At 39.9% G+C, this 22,731-nt stretch overlaps 3 protein-coding genes across 3 annotated transcripts; 2 read left to right on the plus strand and 1 right to left on the minus strand.

Annotated features, from left to right (window-relative positions):
- The first annotated feature begins 935 nt into the window (after window positions 1–935).
- On the plus strand, window positions 936–3,441 carry LOC102702596. Its single transcript, XM_006661814.3, has 3 exons — window positions 936–1,392; window positions 1,591–1,715; window positions 2,343–3,441. Exons 1-3 carry the CDS (start codon window positions 1,156–1,158, stop codon window positions 3,034–3,036), a joined length of 1,056 nt encoding a protein of 351 aa, XP_006661877.2. The 5' UTR covers window positions 936–1,155; the 3' UTR covers window positions 3,037–3,441.
- Window positions 3,442–5,219: 1,778 nt separating this feature from the next.
- Window positions 5,220–18,520, plus strand: LOC102702879 (endoribonuclease Dicer homolog 3b). Its single transcript, XM_006661815.3, has 25 exons — window positions 5,220–5,621; window positions 5,737–5,850; window positions 6,405–6,539; window positions 6,704–6,773; window positions 8,038–8,102; window positions 8,198–8,329; window positions 8,455–8,607; window positions 9,413–9,548; window positions 10,248–10,353; window positions 10,448–10,640; window positions 10,718–10,878; window positions 11,126–11,341; window positions 11,638–11,903; window positions 12,756–13,030; window positions 13,119–13,627; window positions 13,725–13,822; window positions 15,084–15,292; window positions 15,370–15,579; window positions 15,975–16,451; window positions 16,536–16,817; window positions 16,977–17,303; window positions 17,475–17,561; window positions 17,642–17,717; window positions 17,860–17,971; window positions 18,072–18,520. Exons 1-25 carry the CDS (start codon window positions 5,376–5,378, stop codon window positions 18,268–18,270), a joined length of 4,854 nt encoding a protein of 1,617 aa, XP_006661878.2. The 5' UTR covers window positions 5,220–5,375; the 3' UTR covers window positions 18,271–18,520.
- Window positions 18,521–18,819: 299 nt separating this feature from the next.
- Window positions 18,820–21,221, minus strand: LOC121055508. The gene is made up of 2 exons (XM_040528019.1): window positions 20,859–21,221; window positions 18,820–19,325 (listed from the first exon to the last, which is right to left on the minus strand). The coding sequence occupies exons 1-2, from the start codon at window positions 21,219–21,221 to the stop codon at window positions 18,822–18,824; spliced, it is 867 nt and encodes a 288-aa protein (XP_040383953.1). The 3' UTR covers window positions 18,820–18,821.
- Window positions 21,222–22,731: the final 1,510 nt, after the last annotated feature.

A 22,731-nucleotide genomic window follows, 5' to 3' on the forward strand; every position in this document is an offset into this window, starting at 1 on the left:
CTGCCTCCTCGACCGGCGCCGGCCGAACGGTGACATGCCACGTGCTAATATAATATGTTGGATGGAAATAAATATAAAAGGACTTATTTCTGTTTCGGATTAGATCGGGTAACAGTGATAAATGAATTGGTGTGGACTAAATTTGGTTAGGTGATTTTAGTTTCTAAATAGAGTTGGCTTGTGGAGGACAAATTGATCACTTTAATTGGATAACCAAAGGATAAGATAAAAATTATATGCGAGATACATGTGCAGAAATTGACTAAAATTTACACAAAACTGCTTTTATACATAATGAATTATCCCACAAAATTTCATTTAAGTTTAATAATTTTTTATAATGTGAACGGTAGTTTAAAAATTTTATGCCGGAGTTTATACATATTAAGTGAGTACATCTATTCGGCTACAATAAATTAGAGGTATTTTAACCAAATATTTTGGTGCGTATTAGACTAAAGTCAAATTGGATTAGTCTAGGTTAGATCCTAACGAAGAATATTTAATGTCAGTTATTTTGGTGGACGAAGGCGATTGAAGCCCATTAGTAAGCTTATCTATAATATCTCGCACTATCTCCGTTTTATATTATAAAACTTTTTCGGTTTAACTAGATTTATTCATATATCAATGTATTATATATATATTTAGATTCATTAAAACACATATAAATTTAAACAACACTAGAAAATTTTATATTATTAAACATAGAGAACACTATAAATAAGAGGATTAGTACCAATATATTTCATAGAAAAGCATGATACTCCACCAGTAATTCTCCGTTCGAAACAAAAGAAAAAGATTGTCAAACGTTTGAAGGAGAGAGAAGGGGACGCGAGAGTCCCTCCTGCGCCACGTTTCTCGCGTCCCTCCCTGGAGTCCTCCCCACCCCCCCCCCCTGCGTCAACCAAATTAACCAAACCACCTCGCGAGCTCCCTCTCTCTCTCCTCTCTCCCCGTCTCTCTCTCTTCCCCTCCGCTCGTCTTGGCCTTCTCCTCGCGCCGCGGCTCGCGCGCGGATTCCGTCACCCATCTCCCTCTCTCCCGCGCTCGCGCCCACCGGAATCCGGCGCCGGGGACGGCGAATCCGGTGCGGGCCCGCCCCCGAATCGGCCCCGCGCCCCAGATCTCTTCCCCACGCCGCCGCATGTCATGAGCCGCCCCCATTTGCGCGCCGAGGACGACCCCCACGCCGTCCCGCGCGCCAATGGGTTCTCGTTCGAGATCGAGGAGGCGGACGCCGCCGCCGTCGCCGTCGAGCAGTCGGTGTCCCCCTCCCCCTCCCCCTCCTCGGCGTCGCCGCTGATGTCGTCGTGCGGGCAGTACATGCTGCACCGGGTGGGCAAGCTCGACACCCTCGCCGGGATCGCCATCAAGTACGGCGTCGAGGTAACGCGGCGGGAGCTCTTGTCTTTTTTTTTTTCTTAACGTTTTTCTGTATCATATTGGAATATACTTGTTAGAGAAGATACTGCTATTAAATTAACATCTTTTAACTTCTAGCTGTTTTTGATAGTATGCTGCTTTGCTTTACATTGATTAGGAAGCGATTTTGGAATGATTTGTGTCTTTTTGTGTGTGTTGCAGGTAGCTGACATTAAGAGGCTGAATGGCCTGTCAACTGACCTCCAGATGTTTGCGCACAAGACGCTGCGGATTCCGCTCCCCGGGAGGCATCCCCCGTCAAATGGTTCATATGAGGGTGATGACAGGTACTTTAAATCATGACATCATTTTGCTTTTATCATCAGCACAATGCTGGACTCTGCACTGTTTGTTATGGAAGTCATGTCCTTATTGGCGACCGGCACGTCACAACATACTGCTATATCTTATAAGCTGTACACTGAATTTTGTAATTATGAATTTATTTTTAGCCAATCTCTCTGTATGATGCGCGGTTAGTTAATTCGGTGGTTATATGACTTGGTATATTGGCTTCTGACTCTGAGCGCAATTATGTTCATTTGGGACCATTCACCTACGCTGTTATTTCCTGTATAACATCCATTGAGTGACCACAGTTATAGCTCAGAACATAATATGAGGCAGCACAAGAAGAATTGAAGAGCATTGAGATGTAGAGAATTTGGGAAACACATTTCAAACGAACCTGCAACTAGGTATTAATCATCTTGCGCTCAGGGATAGAAGTATATAACCTTATTTAGGTCACGCTGGGCCATGGCCCACCCAAGTCAATAAAACAACATTTCAAATGTCGTTTGCCGATGCTACCATACTAGACTAATCACTTACTACGGTGGCTCTTGGATAAGCAAACATTTTTTCTAGCTCTTCTATGTAATGCCAGCTATAACAATACAATATTATTTCAGGGAATGTACTCCTCCACGTCGCCTTCATGATGACCTATTGGATTCAGTTCTGAGAACACCAAGGCACAAAGTTTCACCAGCCATGAGTCTTCTGCAGGGATACTACGGTCTCACACCACCTCCAAAGGACCCAACACATGAAGGCACAGAAATGTCAGTATATGGAAAAGGAAAATCTGTTTGCCTGGATGACGACCCATGGTTTGGAGAGCCACCAGATTCTGATCCATTCTCTTTTCAACATAGGAAAACCAGAAGCCAGGCAATAGGTTATTCTCTCCTGAATGGTGGCACTGAGGAGAATGGTGACAGCGAAAAGTTGATAAGGCGACGGCAGAAAGCTGATGGTGAGTTGTTACCTAGGGAAGAAAATGGCAGTGCCGTACTAGCAAGGGCTGGGAAAGGCTTGGCATTGAGGCCTAAGTCCGGCAGTCGACAAGATTTGAACAAGAGTCAGCAGAACCTTATGGCATTGGTGGAGCCTTCTTTCAGCGATGGGTTGCATGCTGTAAGGAAATCGTCGAGCACTCCGGAGTTCCAAGAACCAGAGAGCAATAGCAGCAGTTCCTCCATATGGTCGACGAGCAAATGGACCTTAAAACCAGATGCTTTCACTCTCCCTCTTCCTCTCCCTCTTTTTGACAACATTCCAAAGCCGATTGCTGCCTGGAGAAACAAGACAGCTCGAGATTAGTAGCTTATAGTCTCTTGGTTCTACGCACCCCCGATCAAAGGTGAGGTCTTGTAAGCACCCCTGGAGGAGCTTCGGTTGGCAACAGCTCTTCCGAGAGATGGAAGCAGAGCAGGACCTTTGGACCTTGGTTAGTTCCTGGTAGCTGGAGCACACACCACGTGAGATCAACACAGCGATGGTGCTGAGTTTAGCTTCTGTTTTTATGGTTCCCATGTTATATTGGAGATGCTGCAACGAGTAGCAGCATCAGTTTCTTCAGTTAAGTTATAGATGATACAGAGCCTTGGATATTGAGGATATTCTTTTGTACACAATGCAGATAATGTAGGGATAAAAAAGCGGCTATATATGTTGTATGTGTTAGACCTTCGCTGATAAAGAAAATCGTCACTATTTACCTTGCAATTGACCTAACCTTTTGTTTTATTTAATTATTTTGACCTTGTTGCTCCATTACAATGATCATGCCTTTTTCCTATTCTGCTGCTTGCCATGGCATGCAACCGTGCAGGTTTAAGGCCTGTTTTGAGCTCAAGCATGTATATCCCTACTAGTACTAATATAGACCGTGTTCTTCCGCGGGTAACTTCGTTCGTGGTATTGAATTAGCATATGATTAATTAAATATTAACTGTAAAAACTTAATAATGGATTGATTTTATTTTTATGGGTAAAGAACAAGGCCTTATGCTTTATTGAGTGTGATGGAAAAACATGTAAAGAAGATGAATGAAGGGATGTTGTTGAGATAAGGAGGTAAGTAGAGCAGTTATATCTTGAAATAAACAACCACATCTGCTTATACTTATAAGCCAACATATAAATTTTTAACCTTAAATTCTAAATTTAAATTTAGAGTTGATTTTAGAGTTTTTTTATTATAGATTATTTTTTAAACTTATCTTTTAAATCACCAAGAACACGTATATAAGAGTTCTTCTTTATAGATTATTTTTTGTTTGTAAATATGTTAAACCACCCCAAATTTGAATCCATTGTTATGTGAGTTTTGTACAGATATTCGTCGGTTGACCGTAGAGAAATGCAACAATCTGAAAACAAAGTTCAAATGTTATTTTGCTCTAAAAACTAACAAAAAAATTTTGCTAGAGAGATATTTTTTCATTCATCCAAAGGGCATGAATGCATGGTATTGCCGTTGAAAATTGCAAGGCGAACCAGCGGAAATATGCGTTCTGACATGTTAGGCCCACGTGTCGGTCTCTCGAACTAAGTTAACTTTATCCGATCCTCTATTTTAATAGGACCATTTATATTAAAAAGATAAACTCTAAATATTGGAGATTTTTTTCACACCATATCTTAACATTTAATGTCACGAGAAGAAAGAAAAACAACATTAGAGTAATTAGTTGTAAAAAGATAATAATATATATGTAAGATAACGAATTATCCAAATATTACTATCCGTTTTTATTGACACTGCCGACTTCGAGAACTATGTTTTACACTACGTCTTATCAAAATTTTTATATAATTATTGATTATTTGTTATGATTTGGTTTGTTATAAAATAACTTTAAGTATGATTTATAATTTTGTATATTCAGTTAAATAATTTAAATAAGACAAATGATCAAATGTAAATAAAAAAAATCAACGATATCAGCTAAAAAATTAGAGAGTAATATAAATAATTAATTTAGATGAGCGGCCGTAGATACTGCTACCTCCGTCCCAATACAACTGTATTTATATATCTGTGCATTTATATATCTGTGTCCAACGGTTGACCATTCATCTTATTAAAAAATATGATTTTTTTAAAAATAGTCACACCTTTAATAACAATAAAGGTTTTAATTATAGTTTTTTTAAATAAGACATAATTAAACGTTAAACATAATAGTATAAAAAACTTAAAATACACACTTACTGTGGAATGGAGCGAGTAATCACAGCTCGAGGATGCCAAGACCCCAACGGCCCAACGGCCGGTGCGTTCTCCCCCAAAACCTCCTCCGGACTCCGTGTCCGGTCCTCCCCGCCGCGCCAACCAACTCTCTCTCTCGCACACACACGCCGCCTCACGCGCTTCGCCTTCTCCACTCACCCTCCGCCACGCCGCCGCGGCCGCCGATTTATACACCTCTCGCCATGCGTCTCCTCGTCCTCGCCACCGACCCCCCCGCACCACCGAGTCCTAACCCGCCGCCGCCCCCATGGCCGATGACGAGGACGCCCTTCCGCTTCCGCCGCCCCCGCCGCTGCCTCCGCCTCGCCGCCTCCACAAGCAGCTCCACCCGAGGGGGTCTCGACCGAATGCTACCTCGCGTGTTCTCTCGCTCGCTAGCCCGGTCGGTCGATGCAGCTAGCTGATGGTCTCTCTCCTCGTGCGTGGCGCCGTCGTGTGTGTGTGTGTGTGTGTGTGTGTGTGCAGGTACCAGGTGGAGGTGTTCGAGGCGGCGCTGCGGGGGAACACCATCGCGGTGCTCGACACGGGGTCCGGGAAGACCATGGTCGCCGTCATGCTCGCGCGCGAGCACGCCCGCCGGGTGCGCGCCGGGGAGGCCCCGCGCCGGCTCGTGCTGTTCCTCGCGCCCACCGTGCACCTCGTCCATCAGGTGTGCGTTCGGAGCGACGACGAGTCGGAGCATTTCTTTTTTCACAAATAGGTGAACAAACGTTGTGGAATAGATGTTCTAATTGCTTTGCTCTCTTTGTGTGCTTGTGTTGTAGCAATTCGAGGTGTTTCGTGAGTACACTGACCTCGACGCGATGAAGTGCTCTGGAGCATCGGGGGTTGGCGAATGGGGCGTGGATCATTGGAGGAAGGAAGTTGGGAGAAATGAGGTAAGCTTCCGGGTTTACTGAACTTGTGCCGTCGCTATGCTAGAGGCAGCAATTGCTTGATTTGCGATGTACTATGAATTGGCACATTTACCGTACCCACCAACTGCTTGACAATTGACTTACGGAGAACGTGCCTTTGCTATCTTGATAACTTTGTGTTTCGTAGTCGGCATTGGCTTCGAGTAAGATGTAGGGTGAGGTTGCTACCAGCCTACCACTAATAATTTGAGTCATCAACGTGATGTTTCCTGAAGGGCCGTGCCTATGAAACAGCTGATTTAGGACTCTGGTTCAAGATGAATTTTCTTTTATGTGTTGTCATTTCTGGATTGGATGCTGGTTTGATTCTGGGTGATATTGCAGTCCTATGCCACTTTGTTCCAAGTAGCTGAAATCCTGTGACTTCCAGGTTAAATTTCTTAGATTCCTGCTATGTTAGTACCTATCGAAGTTAATTACAGCTAGTGAATTGAGCTTATGCATGCCCTTGCTAACTTGGATTGGAAATGTGTATGTCCATTGACTTTGAGCAATGCACACCTTTTGTGTTTCAGATTGTTTTTATGACGCCACAGATATTGTTGGATGCTCTGCGGCATGCTTTTCTAACGATGAGTGCTGTGAGCTTGCTAATATTTGATGAATGCCATCGTGCTTGTGGAAGCCATCCATATGCGCGAATAATGAAGGTAACAGAAATTTGGGGATCGGTCTTTTGTTTTGACAATATCGATAGATAAGTTTTGGCTTGCAGTTCTTTTTATTGCAGAAAGTTGCTTCGTATAGCAGTATTTTTAAACAATATTCTACATACCGAATTGATTTTGTTTTATGTCTCTCTTGAGTTTCAAAGGAATTTTACTTTGGGTCTCAGTGGAGGCCTGATGTATTTGGAATGACAGCCTCCCCCGTTGCTACTAAAGGCAAGAATTCTACACACAACAGTCATGTGTTTTCTCTAACAAAAGCAGTCATGTCCTTTTTTCCCTGTGTAATATTCCATTGATCAATAGTTTTAGAAAATGTGTTTTAGCTTTGTTCTGTAAATAAGCATGTGTGACTGTTATTATCTTCCTTTTGAACAACACCCTAGCTGTTATGTACTGTCAAAAACTTATGTGATGTATTTTAGTGCTCTCACCTTCTGCATAACAAGACAATACATTTCTGGAAGTAGGATGCTTCCTAATGCTCCATAGTTCTACATGGAATACTGCTCCCAACTATAGATTGCATCCTACTTCAAATTTCGTTGATTGGGATTTGGGCACCCAATTCGTACATTTGACTTAGTTATCCACTAATAAGTAGTCCCACTCCAATCTATTCAATACTTCCATTCATATTCTTAAAGAGCACGCACTCAGTTTATTCAATGAAGGGAGAATAACCAATATAGTCGTTGAAGTTTTGCACTGGGACCAATTTCTCTAACCTTTTATATTGTCTAAATAGCTCTAACACTTTGTTATGCGGGCCTATATAGTCTTCGCACCCACTTAAATTGCCACATAGCCATGTCATCTTTTCATGCAAATTCTATGGTGAAATGTCCAATTTACCCTTTTATATACTACATGAAAAGAAATAAAAAATAATTCAAAATATAAAAAAAACAAAGCAATTATGCATATTAAATATTTGTTATAATTTTAACATTCAAATATGACTATGGTCACATGGCACCTTTTTTCATTGTATTATGCTAATATGAAGTTAAATAGCTATGGACACCAAACATATAGTTAGCATGCCAAACAGTAAATTCCATGTACATAATTGCATTTGAATGCTAAAATTCTAACAATATTTAATATGCAAGCTCACTTATTTTTCTTTTTACTATTTTATTTTCTTTCTCTCTCTCTCTTCCTATGATATGTAAGGGCAAATTTGGCATTTTATCATGTATTTGCATGTGAGGATAACATGGCATGCTCACATGATAATTTTCATGGGCCTAAGGATTATATATGACTACATGATAAAGTCTAAGGGCTTATTTGGACAATTGAAAGGTAAGGGACTAAATTGACTCTGGAGCGAAACTTCAGGCACCAGCCCTTAATGAAATGGTTTCCTGTTCTAGAATAATTTCATTACCATACTGAGTTTCTAATGTTGTTCAGATTTGCTGGTTCATAATCTATTACAACCTTCTATTTCTCAAACCATCCATTTTTTCAGGTGCTTCCACAGTACAAGATTGTGAAGAACACATTGCTCAACTTGAACTAACCTTGGATGCCAAGGTTATCTCAAGCTGCTAAGCTTTGGATTTTATTGAGTTTTAATAAAACCACTTTCTGGTAGCAAATAGCCTTTCATCCATTACATGCTATTGCAGACATACATCATAGAAGATCGAAATGAACTTGAGAACTTTTCCCCTCCTGCAACAATTGTGAGCAAATACTATGATGCTTACATGGTTGATTTTGAACATCTGAAATCAGAACTTCAGATATTATTTGAGGAGGTGATTTAACTGAAATATGTTCGAGCTTATTCATAACATACATATATAATTTGTAGCACCAAAACCTACAGCTCCCTGTAACTTTATTTCATGTATGTCTGCTTGAATTTTGTGCTGTTGGGCAGTTTGATGCTTTGTTGGTTAGTCTTCAAGAATCACCATCGAATAAATTTGAAGACACCAATAATATCTTAGAGACTTCAAGAAAGAGCTTGTCCAAATACCATGGAAAAATATTGTACAGCCTAAACGATCTTGGTCCAATTATTACCTCTGAGGTATTGAATTATCTGATCACTTCTATTTTTTTTTAAAAAAAAAAACTGTTGGAAGAGCCACATAACCTTGTCATTCCATATTTGTCTTGACTGTTTACTGGTACACGTACATAGATTCTAACATGCCCTATTGAAATAAATCAAACCTTGTTGCACATGTATAAAATATTGCAAATACCCAATTGATAAACCAAAAGAATATTTGGTGAATTCTTTTCATAGGAACTGTTCATAAAATACTTTAACTAGCAAGACTGGCACAAGTTCAAGTACCTAAGAACATAAATTCTTTGCATGACCCTTTTTTATACTACCACATGCCCTCTAGTGATAAAACATTCTATTACTATCTGATTATCAACAAAATTCTATGCATCACATGGGCCTGCTAATGTTTGGTTGTTTACCTATTTCACCATATAAATTAATGTTTGACTTTTTACCTATTTCATCATATAAATGTATATATTGTTGTTACCTATAAATTGAGCCCTGTGAATGTTTACTGTTTGCAACATGTTCCCCATGTTCATGTCCTATTGAGGTTCACCACTTGCATTTCCAATTTCTGCGTTTCAAAAGCCATGGTCCAATCTTTTTCCCTTGCCTGTGACAGCTATAGTGTCTTCGTCATTAGTTTTCCATAAGATATCATGTACTGCAACTGTTTGTCTTCGGTTATGAAAGAGTGCTTTGTTCTTTGTGGAAGTGGAAACTGTGCATTGTACTAAAAAACCTGTTATCCAGAAGGACTTCAAGTACATGTAAAATGTTTATATGCTAACTTAAATTGTTTTCTTAACAGGTAGTCAAAATACATATTGAAAGTATTAAGCCATTATGTGATTCTGAAGACTGCATTTTTTCTAAAGCTAGCTTGAGCTTACACATGTCTTATTTTAAAGAAGCTTTAAGTCTAATTGAGGAAGTTTTGCCACAAGGTATGGTGCACCCTTTAGTTGTGATCTATACTCCTATAAAGAGTAGTGGTGGTGGTGGTTGATGGTCAATCTGCCACCTACACCACTACCAACTCCTATTTTTTGAAAGGAAAAATAATTGAGACCTATATATCAAACCATTTTTATTAACTCTACTTTAATAACATGCTAATGATACTTTTAAATACCATTGCAACGCATGGCCGATACGCTAGTCTTCAATATGATGTTTCTGTTAATATAACTGCATATGCAAAAACGATGTAGTGAATAACCATTTTATCTGTATGGATGAGGTAATGACATAACTTGCAAATCCAACTAGGATTGCATTATGTTCTTTCTGTTTAGCTTCTGCCCTCCTTTAAAAGGTCCCCTGAATCTTATTAGATTAGTTTTCTGTATTTTGTATGTTATGCTCAAAATAAGAAGAGAGATACATGTTTCTACATGCCCTCCTAATTTGCATGCTCTATAGAAGTGAGCTATGAAATTGATGGAGTTCGCTGGGTGTTGCTAGCTAATTGTTGTAGTTGCACTCAACCTAAAAGAGGATATTGACTCTAGCCTATATAGCCACTTAGGTTGTAGTTGGTAGTTTCCATACCGCAGTTATTGTTCATCTTTATGTGTTCCTTTTCCTACTTCTATACGTTGATATTTGCCTTCTCTAATTCTGCTGATGCAATTGTATGACAGGATATAGTGAACTAATGAAATCAGAATCTGGTTCTGAGGAATTAACTAAAAGGGGATACATTTCTTCAAAAGTGAATACACTGATCAGCATTTTCAAATCATTTGGGTAATACTCTAGTATTCTACTCAAGATGTTTACTTTCACCTACTTTTGGTCTTTTATTGGCCAAATATAATACAGCCATGTGTTTTCTCCACAGGTCTTCAAATGAAGTGTTTTCCCTAATTTTTGTAGACAGAATTGTGACAGCTAAAGCTGTCGAAAGGTTTATGAGAGGAATTGTTAACTTCTCTTGTTTTTCAATTTCTTACTTGACTGGAGGGAGTACATCAAAAGATGCTCTGAGTCCAGCAGTGCAGAAATTTACTTTGGATTTGTTCCGAGCTGGAAAGGTATGAGATTCTCTTGTAAATTTGGTTCAAACAGTGTTTGTTTCAAATGTTACATTAATTTCCCAATCAATGTCTAGGTAAACTTGCTTTTCACAACTGATGTGACTGAGGAGGGTATTGATGTACCTAACTGTTCTTGTGTTATACGCTTCGACCTACCCAGAACTGTTTGTAGCTATGTCCAGTCTCGTGGTCGTGCCAGAAGGAACAACTCGGATTATATTCTTATGATTGAAAGGTGAAATCATCACACTTGAAATTAAGTTACCCTGTGACAGAAAAAATCGATTTGTTTTCATTTTCTGCATTTTATGTGTATAAGTTAGACCCAAGCTACATGATTCTGTATTTGTGAACATTCTGAGATCCTAGGCCCCAAAATGCTGAATCCTACCTATCTCAGTAGAAAAAGTATGTTCGTGTTTAATAACTGGCATAAGTATGCCAATTTTTTCCCGTTCTGATCTTTCACATGGGATTTTCAGGGGAAACTTGCAGCAGCAGGAAAACATATTTCGTATAATACAGACTGGTTATTATGTTAAAAACTTTGCGCTGTATAGACATCCCAATGCTTTATCCTGTGATTTGTCTATCCAAGGGATGTACACCTACCAAGTTCAGTCAACAGGAGCAACTATATCTGCAGATTGCTGTGTCAACCTAATTCGTAAATACTGTGAGAAGCTTCCTAAAGATAGGTACACTTATGCTCTACTATTTATAACTCTTGTTGTTTTCTGAGTTTCTTGTTCCCACGTATCTCTTCTCTTCTTCCTGTGGATCAGCATTGCAACTTATGCACTAATTGCTGACAGTATCCGTAAGTTCATTGATATACTGTTGTTGTTGACACCAGTTGAATGGATAACATATGGCAGAATAGCTGGGTAGATTCAAATCACATAGATAAAAAATATCCCTGCTACTTCCAAAGGCATGATATGTTGCCCTCCATTACATAAAAGCGGTACTTCATGGTAACATTACTCTGCAGGTATTTCATGCCAAAACCTTCCTTTGAGGTGACCATTGAAGATGGATCATTCAAATGCACATTGACGCTACCTCCAAACGCGGCATTTCAAAGGATAGTTGGCCCTTTAAGCAGTTCAAGTAGTTTATCCAAGCAGCTTGTATCCCTAGAGGCCTGCAAGAAATTGCATCAACTGGGAGAACTCAATGATCATCTTGTACCCTTGACTGAAGAACCTATGGATACAGATTTTGCTACAACTGATGAAAAATGCATATCTGGACCAGGTATGAGTGTAATGTTGCAGTCTTGCTTATATTATATTTCTTTGATATCCCATCACTTCATATATTTTATGAACAGATCTGGGTTACTGTACAATACTGAAAATTGTAGAACTAACTAGACCTGCCACTGGGGAGGGCATTGGGCAACCCATACCCATTTTTAAGAAAATTACCCATATCCAAACTAAATGGCTATTACCCAATGGATAAGGGGAGAACATGTGTGAGTCCCACATGCAGAAATTTATCAAAATTTGCACAAAGTTGCTCTTATACATAATAAATCATCCCACCAAATTTTAGTCAAATTTGATAAATTTTTATAGTGTGATTACGAGTTTAAAAATTTTAGGTCCGAGTTTATATATATTAAATGGGTACGATTAAAGCAGGTAAAATGAGTAATACCCTTCCCATACCCAAAATTTCAATGGGTAATTATTCTTTACCTGTACCCTACCCATATGAGACGGCTATGGGGATGAGTAATGAATAACCGGTGGCAGGTCTAACTAGAACTAATGTGGGTTGCCTCTTTCTATTTCCTTTGCAATGCACTAGCTATTTATATAGATTACACATTGTATAGAGTTATATTTTTGGACATGTTTGTTGGAGCAAATATCTCCTGATTGTTGAACTCTGTTAATCTTGATATTACATAGCTACTCTATGTTCATTTTGTTACTTTTATCATTTGTTTGAGAAGTACCTGCATACTGCAGTATGGCAAGTGAAAGTTTTGCAACAGCAATCCCATCTTCCCATATATTGAAGTTATCCAACAGATATGAGTGTTTCTCCTATTGTACATGATCACTAATTCTTCATTGCTCTTCCCTATTTTCTCAGGAACAACTAAAAGGAAGGAGCTTCATGGAACAACAGGTGTTCTTGCTTTATCAGGAACTTGGATTCATGAAAGTGAAAGTGTTACACTGAATACTTACAGATTTAATTTTCTTTGTGACCAAGAGGGTGAAAACTATGCTGGATTTGTTCTCTTAATGGAATCAGAACTTGACGATGATGTGGCATGTTCAAAAATGGATCTGTTCCTGATCCCTAATAAAATGGTCTACACCACTGTAACTCCCTGCGGAAAACTTCAACTAAACAAAAAGCAGGTTGTTCTAGAAATAGTAGCTTACCAACATTCTTGTTGCTAAATTATATATAGTATTTGTTTGTGACTCATTTTTCTTGTTTCTTCAGTTAAGTAAAGGGAAGTTGTTCCAAGAATTCTTTTTCAATGGAATCTTTGGTAGATTATTTCATGGTTCTCGAACAAGTGGAGCACAGAGGGATCTTGTTTTCAAAAAAGGGCATGAAATACAGTGGAGCTCGGAAAGCATGTACTTGCTATTACCTTTGAGGGATTCTTCACATATCCAGGATGACATAAACATACACTGGGAATCAATTGAATCTTGTGCTGGTGCAATTGAGCAATTGTGGAGTTCGTATAAAGGAGATGAAAATGTCATTCCTGGAAATTATATTCCACAAAAAATAAGAAAGGGACAACAAGACATTATTCATCTGGCCAATAAGTCTCTTCATTGTACCACCATCAAAGATTCAGTGGTGCTGTCACTACATACAGGAAGGATATACACTGTTCTCGATTTTATCTTAAACACAAGTGCGGAGGACTCATTTGATGAACTGTGTAACGGGAAAGCTTCACCTTTTACTTCATTTGTGGACTATTACCGTCAAAAGTACATTCTCTCTCTTGTGTGTGTGTATATACAGTTCTAGTACTGCTCTATTGTGGTATGCGTCCTAATGAACCTTTTTTTTTTCACTTCATTGTAGGTATGGTATTATTATTCAACATCCAGAACAACCACTATTGCTGTTAAAGCAAAGCCACAATGCACACAATCTTCTTTTTTCAAAATTGAAGTATCTAGGTACTGAACAAACACCCTATTCTAGTAACCTTTACCTCTCTAATATAGTGGAATGTTTTAGCTGAGTGTGGGCTCACCGCACCTGGTATCCACGCCATGCGAATTATTGGGATAAGGGCACAAATTGTGTCTTTTATCTTCAGTTTTGGTTTGAGAAAAGCAGTGATGCAAGATTGATCATACAGGGGTACAATATAACTTTAACACTAGGCCTCAACTTTTCATTTATTGATGTATGCTACTGATTGTTGCCCTGACATGCTGTTCTATGCTTGCCTTATTTTGGCCAGGAACTGCATGGGCAGCGGATAGAATAACTTCATTGAAAATTCTATAAAAGAAAGGCTCGAATGCTAACATTATACAATTGCTATTGACTTAATCTAACATGTTGGTTCACCAGTATTGTTTTGTATAGATGAACAAGTTCAATGTGATAGAAAAAGAGACAAATTTAATAATTTTCTTAATACAACTGTAAGATACTACTAAAAGATTATCAAATAAGTTAAGATTACATAATGCAAAACAGTGGAATCCATAGCATGATTACGATTGCTTGTATAAATGCATATAATGTCTTCAGTCGAGCCTTATCTTGAGCAAGTTCTTTTTAGTTTTATTTAATTTTTAGCTGTCTGTGATGTCAGTATGTTCAGAGAGCACGCAGTCTCTCCTCAATTTTCCATTTCCTTTTGTGTGCGTTTCAGGTTATGCTGGTATCCCCAACATCAATTTTGTAATAAACTGTAGTTTGCTTTCTACATAAGCAGGGGATTTCCATTAATAAGTCGATATATTGATTCGAAACCAGCTAAGAGTCCTTAGTTACATTATTTTTGTGGACACAATTACATTATTTTTGTGGACACAATTTGATTAAATCATACTAATTATTAATAGTGGATATTTTGCAATCATACATTCATGCAGTTGAGCCGTACTTGCTTTTTCCTGTATATAAGTTTTCTTTTGTTTCATCAGTCTGTCGTGTAGAGCATTAGAGTCCCTGTTTTGTTATTCCCTTCGTACAGATCTCCACTAAAGTCATCTTACTGTTTCAAGGACTGGAAAGCAATATGACTGTCCACACTAATTTTTACTGTATCCCAAACAATAGGACATAATGAATGCCTTTAGTACAAGGAGCAGCTGTGCCATGTGCAGCATATGTGCACTCCTAGTATAATGATCTGAAAGGTAGAAGGCACAATACTTTCAGGTCTGAATTTGACATGAAATTCCACATGACCTGTGGCAGATGGCTCCACTGGCAAACCCCTGCTCATGGAAAAAGAACAAATTCATGCTCGGGTTCCACCTGAACTACTCATCCACATTGATTTATCAACTGACATTCTGAAGTCATTTTATTTACTCCCTTCTGTAATGCATCGACTTCAGTCACTCATGCTAGCCAGCCAACTTCGCAGAGAAATTGGTTACAATCAACATATACCAAGCTGTCTGGTTTGTTCTATTCAACATTTTTATTTGATAAGGATAACTATGCATTTATTAACAAGTTGGTCTATTTTTCATGTTAGATTTTGGAAGCTATCACGACTTTAAGATGCTGTGAGACATTTTCTCTAGAGCGCCTAGAGCTATTAGGAGACTCCGTGCTGAAGTATGTCGTAGGATGTGACCTGTTCCTAAGGTATCCTATGAAACATGAAGGTCAGCTCTCTGATATGAGATCCAAGGCTGTCTGCAACGCTACACTTCATAAACATGGAATTTGGCGGTCTTTGCAGGTAGATGGGTTACACCCCTAAATCCATTTGCATGGTTTCAACTCCTTGAAGTTTTTAATGTTTCTGTTGTACAAATATTTTTTTGCAGTTACTTACTATAGCATGACATCCTAAGAATTTTATATGCACATTGTATAGAAAGTATTCACTTCTATGCTTATCTTTGATTTTTGTATAAATGCAATTGTGGTCATATGTTTGACATGATTGCTTCTTTCGTATCGTCCTTTCATTACTTCATTTGAACGCCTATGCTTTCCTTACTGTACGAACAATCTTTAGTTTCATAAAGTCACATCATAGGCCTGTGGAATAGATTCATAATGGTTTCTAATTCTTGTGCTATGTGAGAGCATTGTTTATGTTTACAGACTATTTCTATATCATGCTTTCAGGGTTATGTACGTGATAATGCTTTTGACCCACGGCGTTGGGTTGCTCCTGGACAGATATCTTTGCACCCTTTTCCTTGTAACTGTGGAATCCAGACTGCATTTGTTCCTTCTAATAGAAGGTTTATCCGAGATGACCCATCTTTTGTTGTGGGAAAACCATGTGACAGAGGTCATAGATGGATGTGCTCAAAAACAATATCTGATTGTGTTGAAGCACTGGTTGGAGCATATTATGTTGGTGGTGGCATTGCTGCTACACTTTGGATTATGAGGTGGTTAGGAATCGATATCAAATGTGATATGAAGCTATTGCAGGAAGCGAAGTTTAATGCATCTCATTTATGCTACTTATCAAAAATAAATGACATTGAGGAACTGGAAGCAAAACTAAAGTATAACTTCTCAGTCAAGGGTCTTCTTCTGAAAGCCATAACTCATCCATCTCTGCAGGAATTAGGTGTTAACTACTGTTACCAGGTCAGTGCAACAGAATCATTATGTTTTTTCTTTTGTTAGAATCAAAAGTTTTATTCTTCTTTCCTGATTCTGCTTTCTATGCAGCGTCTGGAATTTCTTGGTGATTCTGTGCTGGATCTACTTATTACACGTCATCTGTATGTTACCCATAGTGATGTTGATCCTGGAGAATTAACGGATTTACGCTCTGCTTTGGTTAGTAATGAGAATTTTGCACAGGCAGTTGTAAGAAACAACATTCACAATCATCTACAGCATGGATCTGGAATACTTTTGGAGCAGATCACTGAATATGTCAGGTCAAATTTGGAGTGTCAAAGGAAAGAGAATGAATTCCTTCAACATGCCACTTGTAAAGTACCTAAGGTTTGATAAAAGTAGTTTCTATGTTCAGTCTTATTAGCCTAGTTTCCAATTATGTGTTTTCTCTCTCGTTAATGTCTAATTCTCAATACTCAGCTTTGCAGAGCATATCACTAGTCAATATCACGATTACATGTATCTTGTTATTATTTATTTTTGCAGGTACTTGGAGACATTATGGAAAGCATTGCCGGTGCAGTATTTATAGACACAGATTTTAACGTTGATATGGTTTGGGAGATTTTTGAACCATTGCTTTTACCACTGATCACACCTGATAAGCTTGCACTGCCACCTTACCGCGAGTTGCTGGAGCTATGCAGTCATATTGGTTGCTTCCTAAATTCAAAATGCACCAGTAAAGGAGAAGAAGTAATTATAGAGATGTCAGTGCAATTACGAGATGAGCTGCTGATAGCACAGGGGCATGACCGTAACAAAAAGAGTGCAAAGGCAAAGGTAGCTTCTCGTATTTTGGCAGATCTTAAGGTAAGTTTCTGTAAGAAACAAAAATAGTGCCTCCTAGTGTAAGTGGTTGTCCAGTTGAATGACAGCCCAAGTACACCTTGAGCCTTGGGGTGTTCAAAATTCTTCTGTGAAAATAGATGCTTTCTTGATATTATTAGCTATACTACAAACTGATGTTTGATTTTCAAGCAGCAACGGGGCCTTTCAATTAAACAATGTTTGTCCAAGGCTAAGCAGTTGGATATCATGACTTCGGACCTTCAGTTTGGCTTGAAAAGTGTAAGAATGTAAACAGTATTCCACCAACGCCTTATCAAAATATTGAACTTATTATGAGTAATATATTTGGTGTTGTGTAGTCAGGAACACAAATCGATTGTTCTGATTTGAATGACTATCATATCCTGCAAGGTCTTCCCTCACTAAAGAAAGAAGGTTCGCCCTTTATTCAGTGTCTTGGTCTAATTGTTGCTTGCTGGTTTGTGGCCTGACAAAAAGGAAGCACTAAAATTTAGGCTTCTTGTCTCTTAAAGGAAAAGTAGATGTACTGAAACCATGCCATTCAATATTTTTTCAGTTGTGCTTCAACTCACGACGGAGAAAGGTGGGCCGCGAAGAGCACTTTTTAGGCTATGCAAGATTTTTCAGTGGCCCATGCCAGAATTCGAATTTGTCGAGCAAAGGTTCAGGTATGCACATGAATACCAACATGTTCCTTTGAGAAAAGCAAAACTTGGCCTAAACAATCTTCGCGATGTCTCGATTTATTGCGTGTGGTTGCTTCAACAGGACCCCTATTGTTTTGGATGGGGCGACAACAACAAACTTCAATAGCTTTGTTTCGACAATCACCCTTCACATACCTGACGCAACGACCATTACATTTCAAGGTGAGCGGCGAACTGATAAAAAAAGTGCTCAGGATTCAGCATCGTTGATTATGCTTCACAAGCTTGAAGAACTCAAGATCTGTATCTGCAAAACTTAGCAAAACATCATGGATCAATATGGCAGCTAACTATTGGTACTAGCTAATGTGAGCTTCTTCCCTCCCAAAAGGTGAGACAAGGCGAGGATATTTCTGAAAAACTTCATACTCAAGGCTGCAGCTGGTCGCTATGGTATATGGACCTATTTGGTATTATTACCTTGCATTGCTTGGATTCTAGGTTGAATTTCCAATAGTTTTAGTACTTGAGTCATGTACTTCTGGGATTACCATCACATAATTCCTGTTCTAGTATCAATTAATACTCGAATATTCGAACTCCTATCACAAAATTGTAATCAGTTAAAACATGTGGGAAAAAGGAGACACTCAACAATCCCTATTTTTCTTTTTTTTTCCTTTTCCACCGAAAAGGATGTGCGCGTGTGCCCAGTTCTGGTCACATGTACCCCAATTTATAACCAAGAAATGAAAACAAAATCAGAAACAAAACAGGTGCACCGTGTCGTGCCCTAAGAGGAAAAACAAAAACAAAAATCCAAACCCAATAAAACAAAAAAAACATTTACAAAATCAACGGCCGTGATTATTTACAAAAGCCGGGAGGAAAACCTCTTGCCGCCTCTTTCGAGCAACCCTTCCATCACCACCTTCTTCTTGAGCTCCTCCGTGCACGGCTCCGCCGCCGCCGCCTTCCGCTCGCCGAACCTTTCGCTGCCGCCGGTGGCGCCGCCGCCGCCTTTGCCCTTGGCAGCGGCGCCGGCGACCTGCGCCCGGACGAACCGCGCGCCGTACAGGCACGAGCAGAGGAAGGCCACCGCGGTGGCGCGGCCGAAGAAGACGATCACTCCCAGCGTGGTCGCCATCGTCAACAGCACCCCGCCGCCGCCGCCTCCGCCGTCGCGACGGAACGAGCCGTGCCTCCTCGAAGGGGCTCTCCTCACGCCGGTCACCTCGTCGGGCGGCGCCGGCCTCCGGCACGGTTGCCAGCTGCCCTCCGTCTCCGGCCGCGCAGGCGGCGGCGGCGGCGCCGTCGGCCGTGGCGACGACTTGCTCCCGCCCCGCTGCTTCTTGCCGTCGGCGAAGCTGCCCACCTGCGGATCACGGCGACGGGCCATCGACCACGACCAGAATTTGCACGCGAATCATTTGACGACATGTAAAGCAAACCACTAGAGCAGCCAGGAGGTGAGCGCTAATTAAGCTAACCTGCTGGCTGGCTAATTAAGATAAGTTCAGTTAGTGAGTTAAGTGGTGTGATGCACCTGATGGTGTCACAAGAATTTAAAAATCTTCTCGAATGGGAAAAATGGGCTTCAAATTCAATCAGCTTTGTAACAAGATACATATACTGAATTTGCACCATCATGGTAGGAGAGGGACCTACTAGCTGCCAAACTAATCATGAATTCATGATTTTGTTATTAGCAGACCCACCGTCATTAATATATGAGAATTTTTAGTCTACTAAGGATGATCGATGGGTTACGAAAAATAATATGGAAATATAATTTTTATATATTATATGGGTAGTGAGTTAAAAGCAAATATCAGAAAATAAACTATAATAAAAAAAATTCTAATAGTTAAGAATTTATGTAAATATAAATAGAAACGAAAAAATGGAACCGCTATTCAGTGTTTCATAAACTTTCTAGAAAATTACTACTAGACAGCGTGCCCATGATCCACAGTGTGACAATGATACGAACAGTGTATCAGAAGCTGGCATTGACACCTAAGATACAAAATTGCTGCATGGATGCCATGTAGCACCAAAAATTCCCCCCAATTCAAAATGCTGCAAAATTACTAAAAGCCAATTCATCTTTTATTTTTTTTTCAACACACGTGACGTGACTATAGTCAAATTTTATCGATTTTTCTCCGAATGTGACAACCCAAAAACCTCGCAACAGCGACGACTCGACTACTACTACGTCCTTCGGCTTCTAATTGTTCCACGGACCGGCCGGCCGGCTGCGTTGGTGGGTCAATCACGCAGGCTCCGCCCCGGTGGGCCCCACTGCATCTCCACTGTTAGTTTGGTCTCCCGCCGGTTTAACTACCCGATTACAACTACTGACCACGCAATTACCCACTAACTGCGCCATTAACGTGTGGAGGAAGCCATGTATATAGGTAAGAGGATTTTACGCTCAGGTTGAATTCTTTTGTCCGCGACGAAAAAATATCTAATTTTTTTATAGTTATTTTGTAGTATAAATAACGAAATTAACTAATATTTAGAAATCTATACTAGAAACATATTGTACTATTTAGTGCTTCGGCAAGCATTTTGGTAACACTTTTGATCAAATGTTTGATTTTTGTTTTTTTATCAAACACGTGCCTAAAACATGGGAGCTAGGAAAGGTGTAAAACATGGGAGCTAGGAAAGGTGTATATGTGTTTTTTTAACTTGCATGTACGCTTTTAGATTATCATCCGATAATAATGATAGAATTTAATTAATAAAATTGAAATTTTCAAACGTTTAATCACTCGGCGTAAAAGCTAAGAAAAAAAATCCAATCGCTGCGAACGAACGGAGAACTGCTCGAGATCACGGCCATGGGCCCATGGCGATCGGTTTGAAGTTGGCGCACGTTAGGAATCGCACGTACCTTGGGGAGCAGTAAGCTGCCGGCTGAGGAGGAGACAGACGTGGCGAGCGCTTTCTTGGACGGCGGCGGCGACGGCGACGGCGAGAGCAGCAGCAGCATCCGACGACGACTCTTCATCGTCCCGTTCCCTTTCGTCTTCGTCTTCTTCCCGCCGTTCTTCCGCGGCCACCATGGCCAGGAGAACCACGACAGCCGGAGCCTTAGCCTGAACAACCTTCGCGGCGACGGCCGCCGTCGCCGCCGCCGCCGCTTCTTCCCGAGGCCCCACAGGCTCAGGCTGCAGAACGGCAGGCACGAGCAGCAACCTGCACCACCACCCTCCTCCTCCTCCTGCCCGCCACCGCGATCCTCCCCGGCACGCATACCGATCGCCGATCGATCACCGGCCGGCGCGCCACGGCGGCAGCTGGCGCTGCGACACCATGTCACTGTACTGCACCTCCGCCGCCTTGCCGGCCGGCCGGACCCTGGCCCAGCGATCCTCCGGCGACAGACAGAGTAAGAAAGAATCAGATAGATTTCTTCAGAGGCGCGCGCGTCGCGCTTTAGGCGCCCCGACCTGCAAACTCACGGAGAGGCGCGACAGCCTCGGCACGTCGAGGAGCAAGCTAGCTACAACCTACAAGCTTCAAGAGGCGACTTTAAGGCCAAAGAGCGCGGAATTCTTTTTTGAGTTCTCGGAGGAGGACAAGACTAATGCCTCGTCTTTTCGTTATTATTATATTTATAAGCTAAATTTTAACTTTAAAGTTAAATTTGAATTTAATTTTAGAGATTTTTTATTCTAATTTATTTTTTAGCCTTTAAAAGCATGCATATAAAACATGCATATAAAAATTTTACTTATAGAATATTTTCTGTTTGCAGAAAAAGCCAAAAAATTAGCCACTGTCAAAAAAAAAAAAAGACGGGAGACTCGGACCGCTTTGTAGCGACCGCGCTCGTGGGGGGCGAAAGACTGGCGCCAGTGAGGAGGGAGGGGGAATATGCGCGCTAGCTAGCTCTCGTCTAGGTTGCAAACAACATGTTAACAATTCCGAGTGAAAAAGAATTATTTTTTTTCTTATTTAGAGATAATAGATATTACCAATTGCGAGTGAAATGGAATTTTTTTCTTACTTAATTGGAGATCATGGAGATTAGAGGCGATGCCTTTTTTCCACTAGAATGCATAATTTTTTGTCTTATAAGCCAAAATAGATTTTTATAGACAACTTTAAATTTTTTTTAATAAAAAGTCTTTCAAAAGTTCTACGTCTAACGAAAAACTATTACATCTGTTTTATATTATAATATGATTTGGTCCTCTCAAGATTCATAAATCATAATGATGCTAATGAATATAAATAATAGGTAAAACATGCATATGCATTAATATATAGATGAATCTAGATGAAATCAAAATATCTTATAATATAAAATGAATGCAATATTTATTTTGAAAAACACGCATGGTGTGCAGTGGTGAAGGTGATGCATAGCTCTACCAAAATGACCAAGGGACGGAATCATAATTCGCTGAAGAGTAAGGTTAAATTAGTGCAATTTACGTGAATTACCTTTTATCTTATATTTTTTTAATAAAATGAAGTGTAATTTAATGTATTTTAAGCATAGGCCGGACTAGGGCTCAACCCTGATGTCATATTCTTAGTGAATATGTTTTTAATAAAATCTTAGTGAGATCAAATATGTGCCTTTGATTTCGGTCTCTTTCAGCGTGTATGTTATGAGACATTATGTGACTATGTGCATTTGTAACCAGGGGTGCACTTATATTCTCCTATGGTTGAAAAAAATACTTACTTATAATATGATATGAAGTTGGGAAGAGAGCTATAGTGCCATAAATTTGAGATGTTCTGCAACCGTT

This window comes from Oryza brachyantha, chromosome 10, assembly GCF_000231095.2.
Source record: "Oryza brachyantha chromosome 10, ObraRS2, whole genome shotgun sequence".
Lineage (NCBI taxonomy): Eukaryota > Viridiplantae > Streptophyta > Magnoliopsida > Poales > Poaceae > Oryza > Oryza brachyantha.

Coding starts and splice junctions, on each gene's coding strand:
- LOC102702596 (XM_006661814.3), top strand. CDS start 1,156: ATGAGCCGCCCCCATTTGCGCGCCGAGGACGACCCCCACGCCGTCCCG. Junction 1,393..1,590: donor CCATCAAGTACGGCGTCGAG/GTAACGCGGCGG, acceptor TGTGTGTTGCAG/GTAGCTGACATTAAGAGGCT. Junction 1,716..2,342: donor TCATATGAGGGTGATGACAG/GTACTTTAAATC, acceptor ATATTATTTCAG/GGAATGTACTCCTCCACGTC.
- LOC121055508 (XM_040528019.1), bottom strand. CDS start 21,221: ATGCGTGCCGGGGAGGATCGCGGTGGCGGGCAGGAGGAGGAGGAGGGT. Junction 19,326..20,858: donor GCAGCTTACTGCTCCCCAAG/GTACGTGCGATT, acceptor CGTGATCCGCAG/GTGGGCAGCTTCGCCGACGG.
- LOC102702879 (XM_006661815.3), top strand. CDS start 5,376: ATGGTCTCTCTCCTCGTGCGTGGCGCCGTCGTGTGTGTGTGTGTGTGT. Junction 11,342..11,637: donor GAGAAGCTTCCTAAAGATAG/GTACACTTATGC, acceptor ATTACTCTGCAG/GTATTTCATGCCAAAACCTT. Junction 16,818..16,976: donor CCACTTGTAAAGTACCTAAG/GTTTGATAAAAG, acceptor TTATTTTTGCAG/GTACTTGGAGACATTATGGA.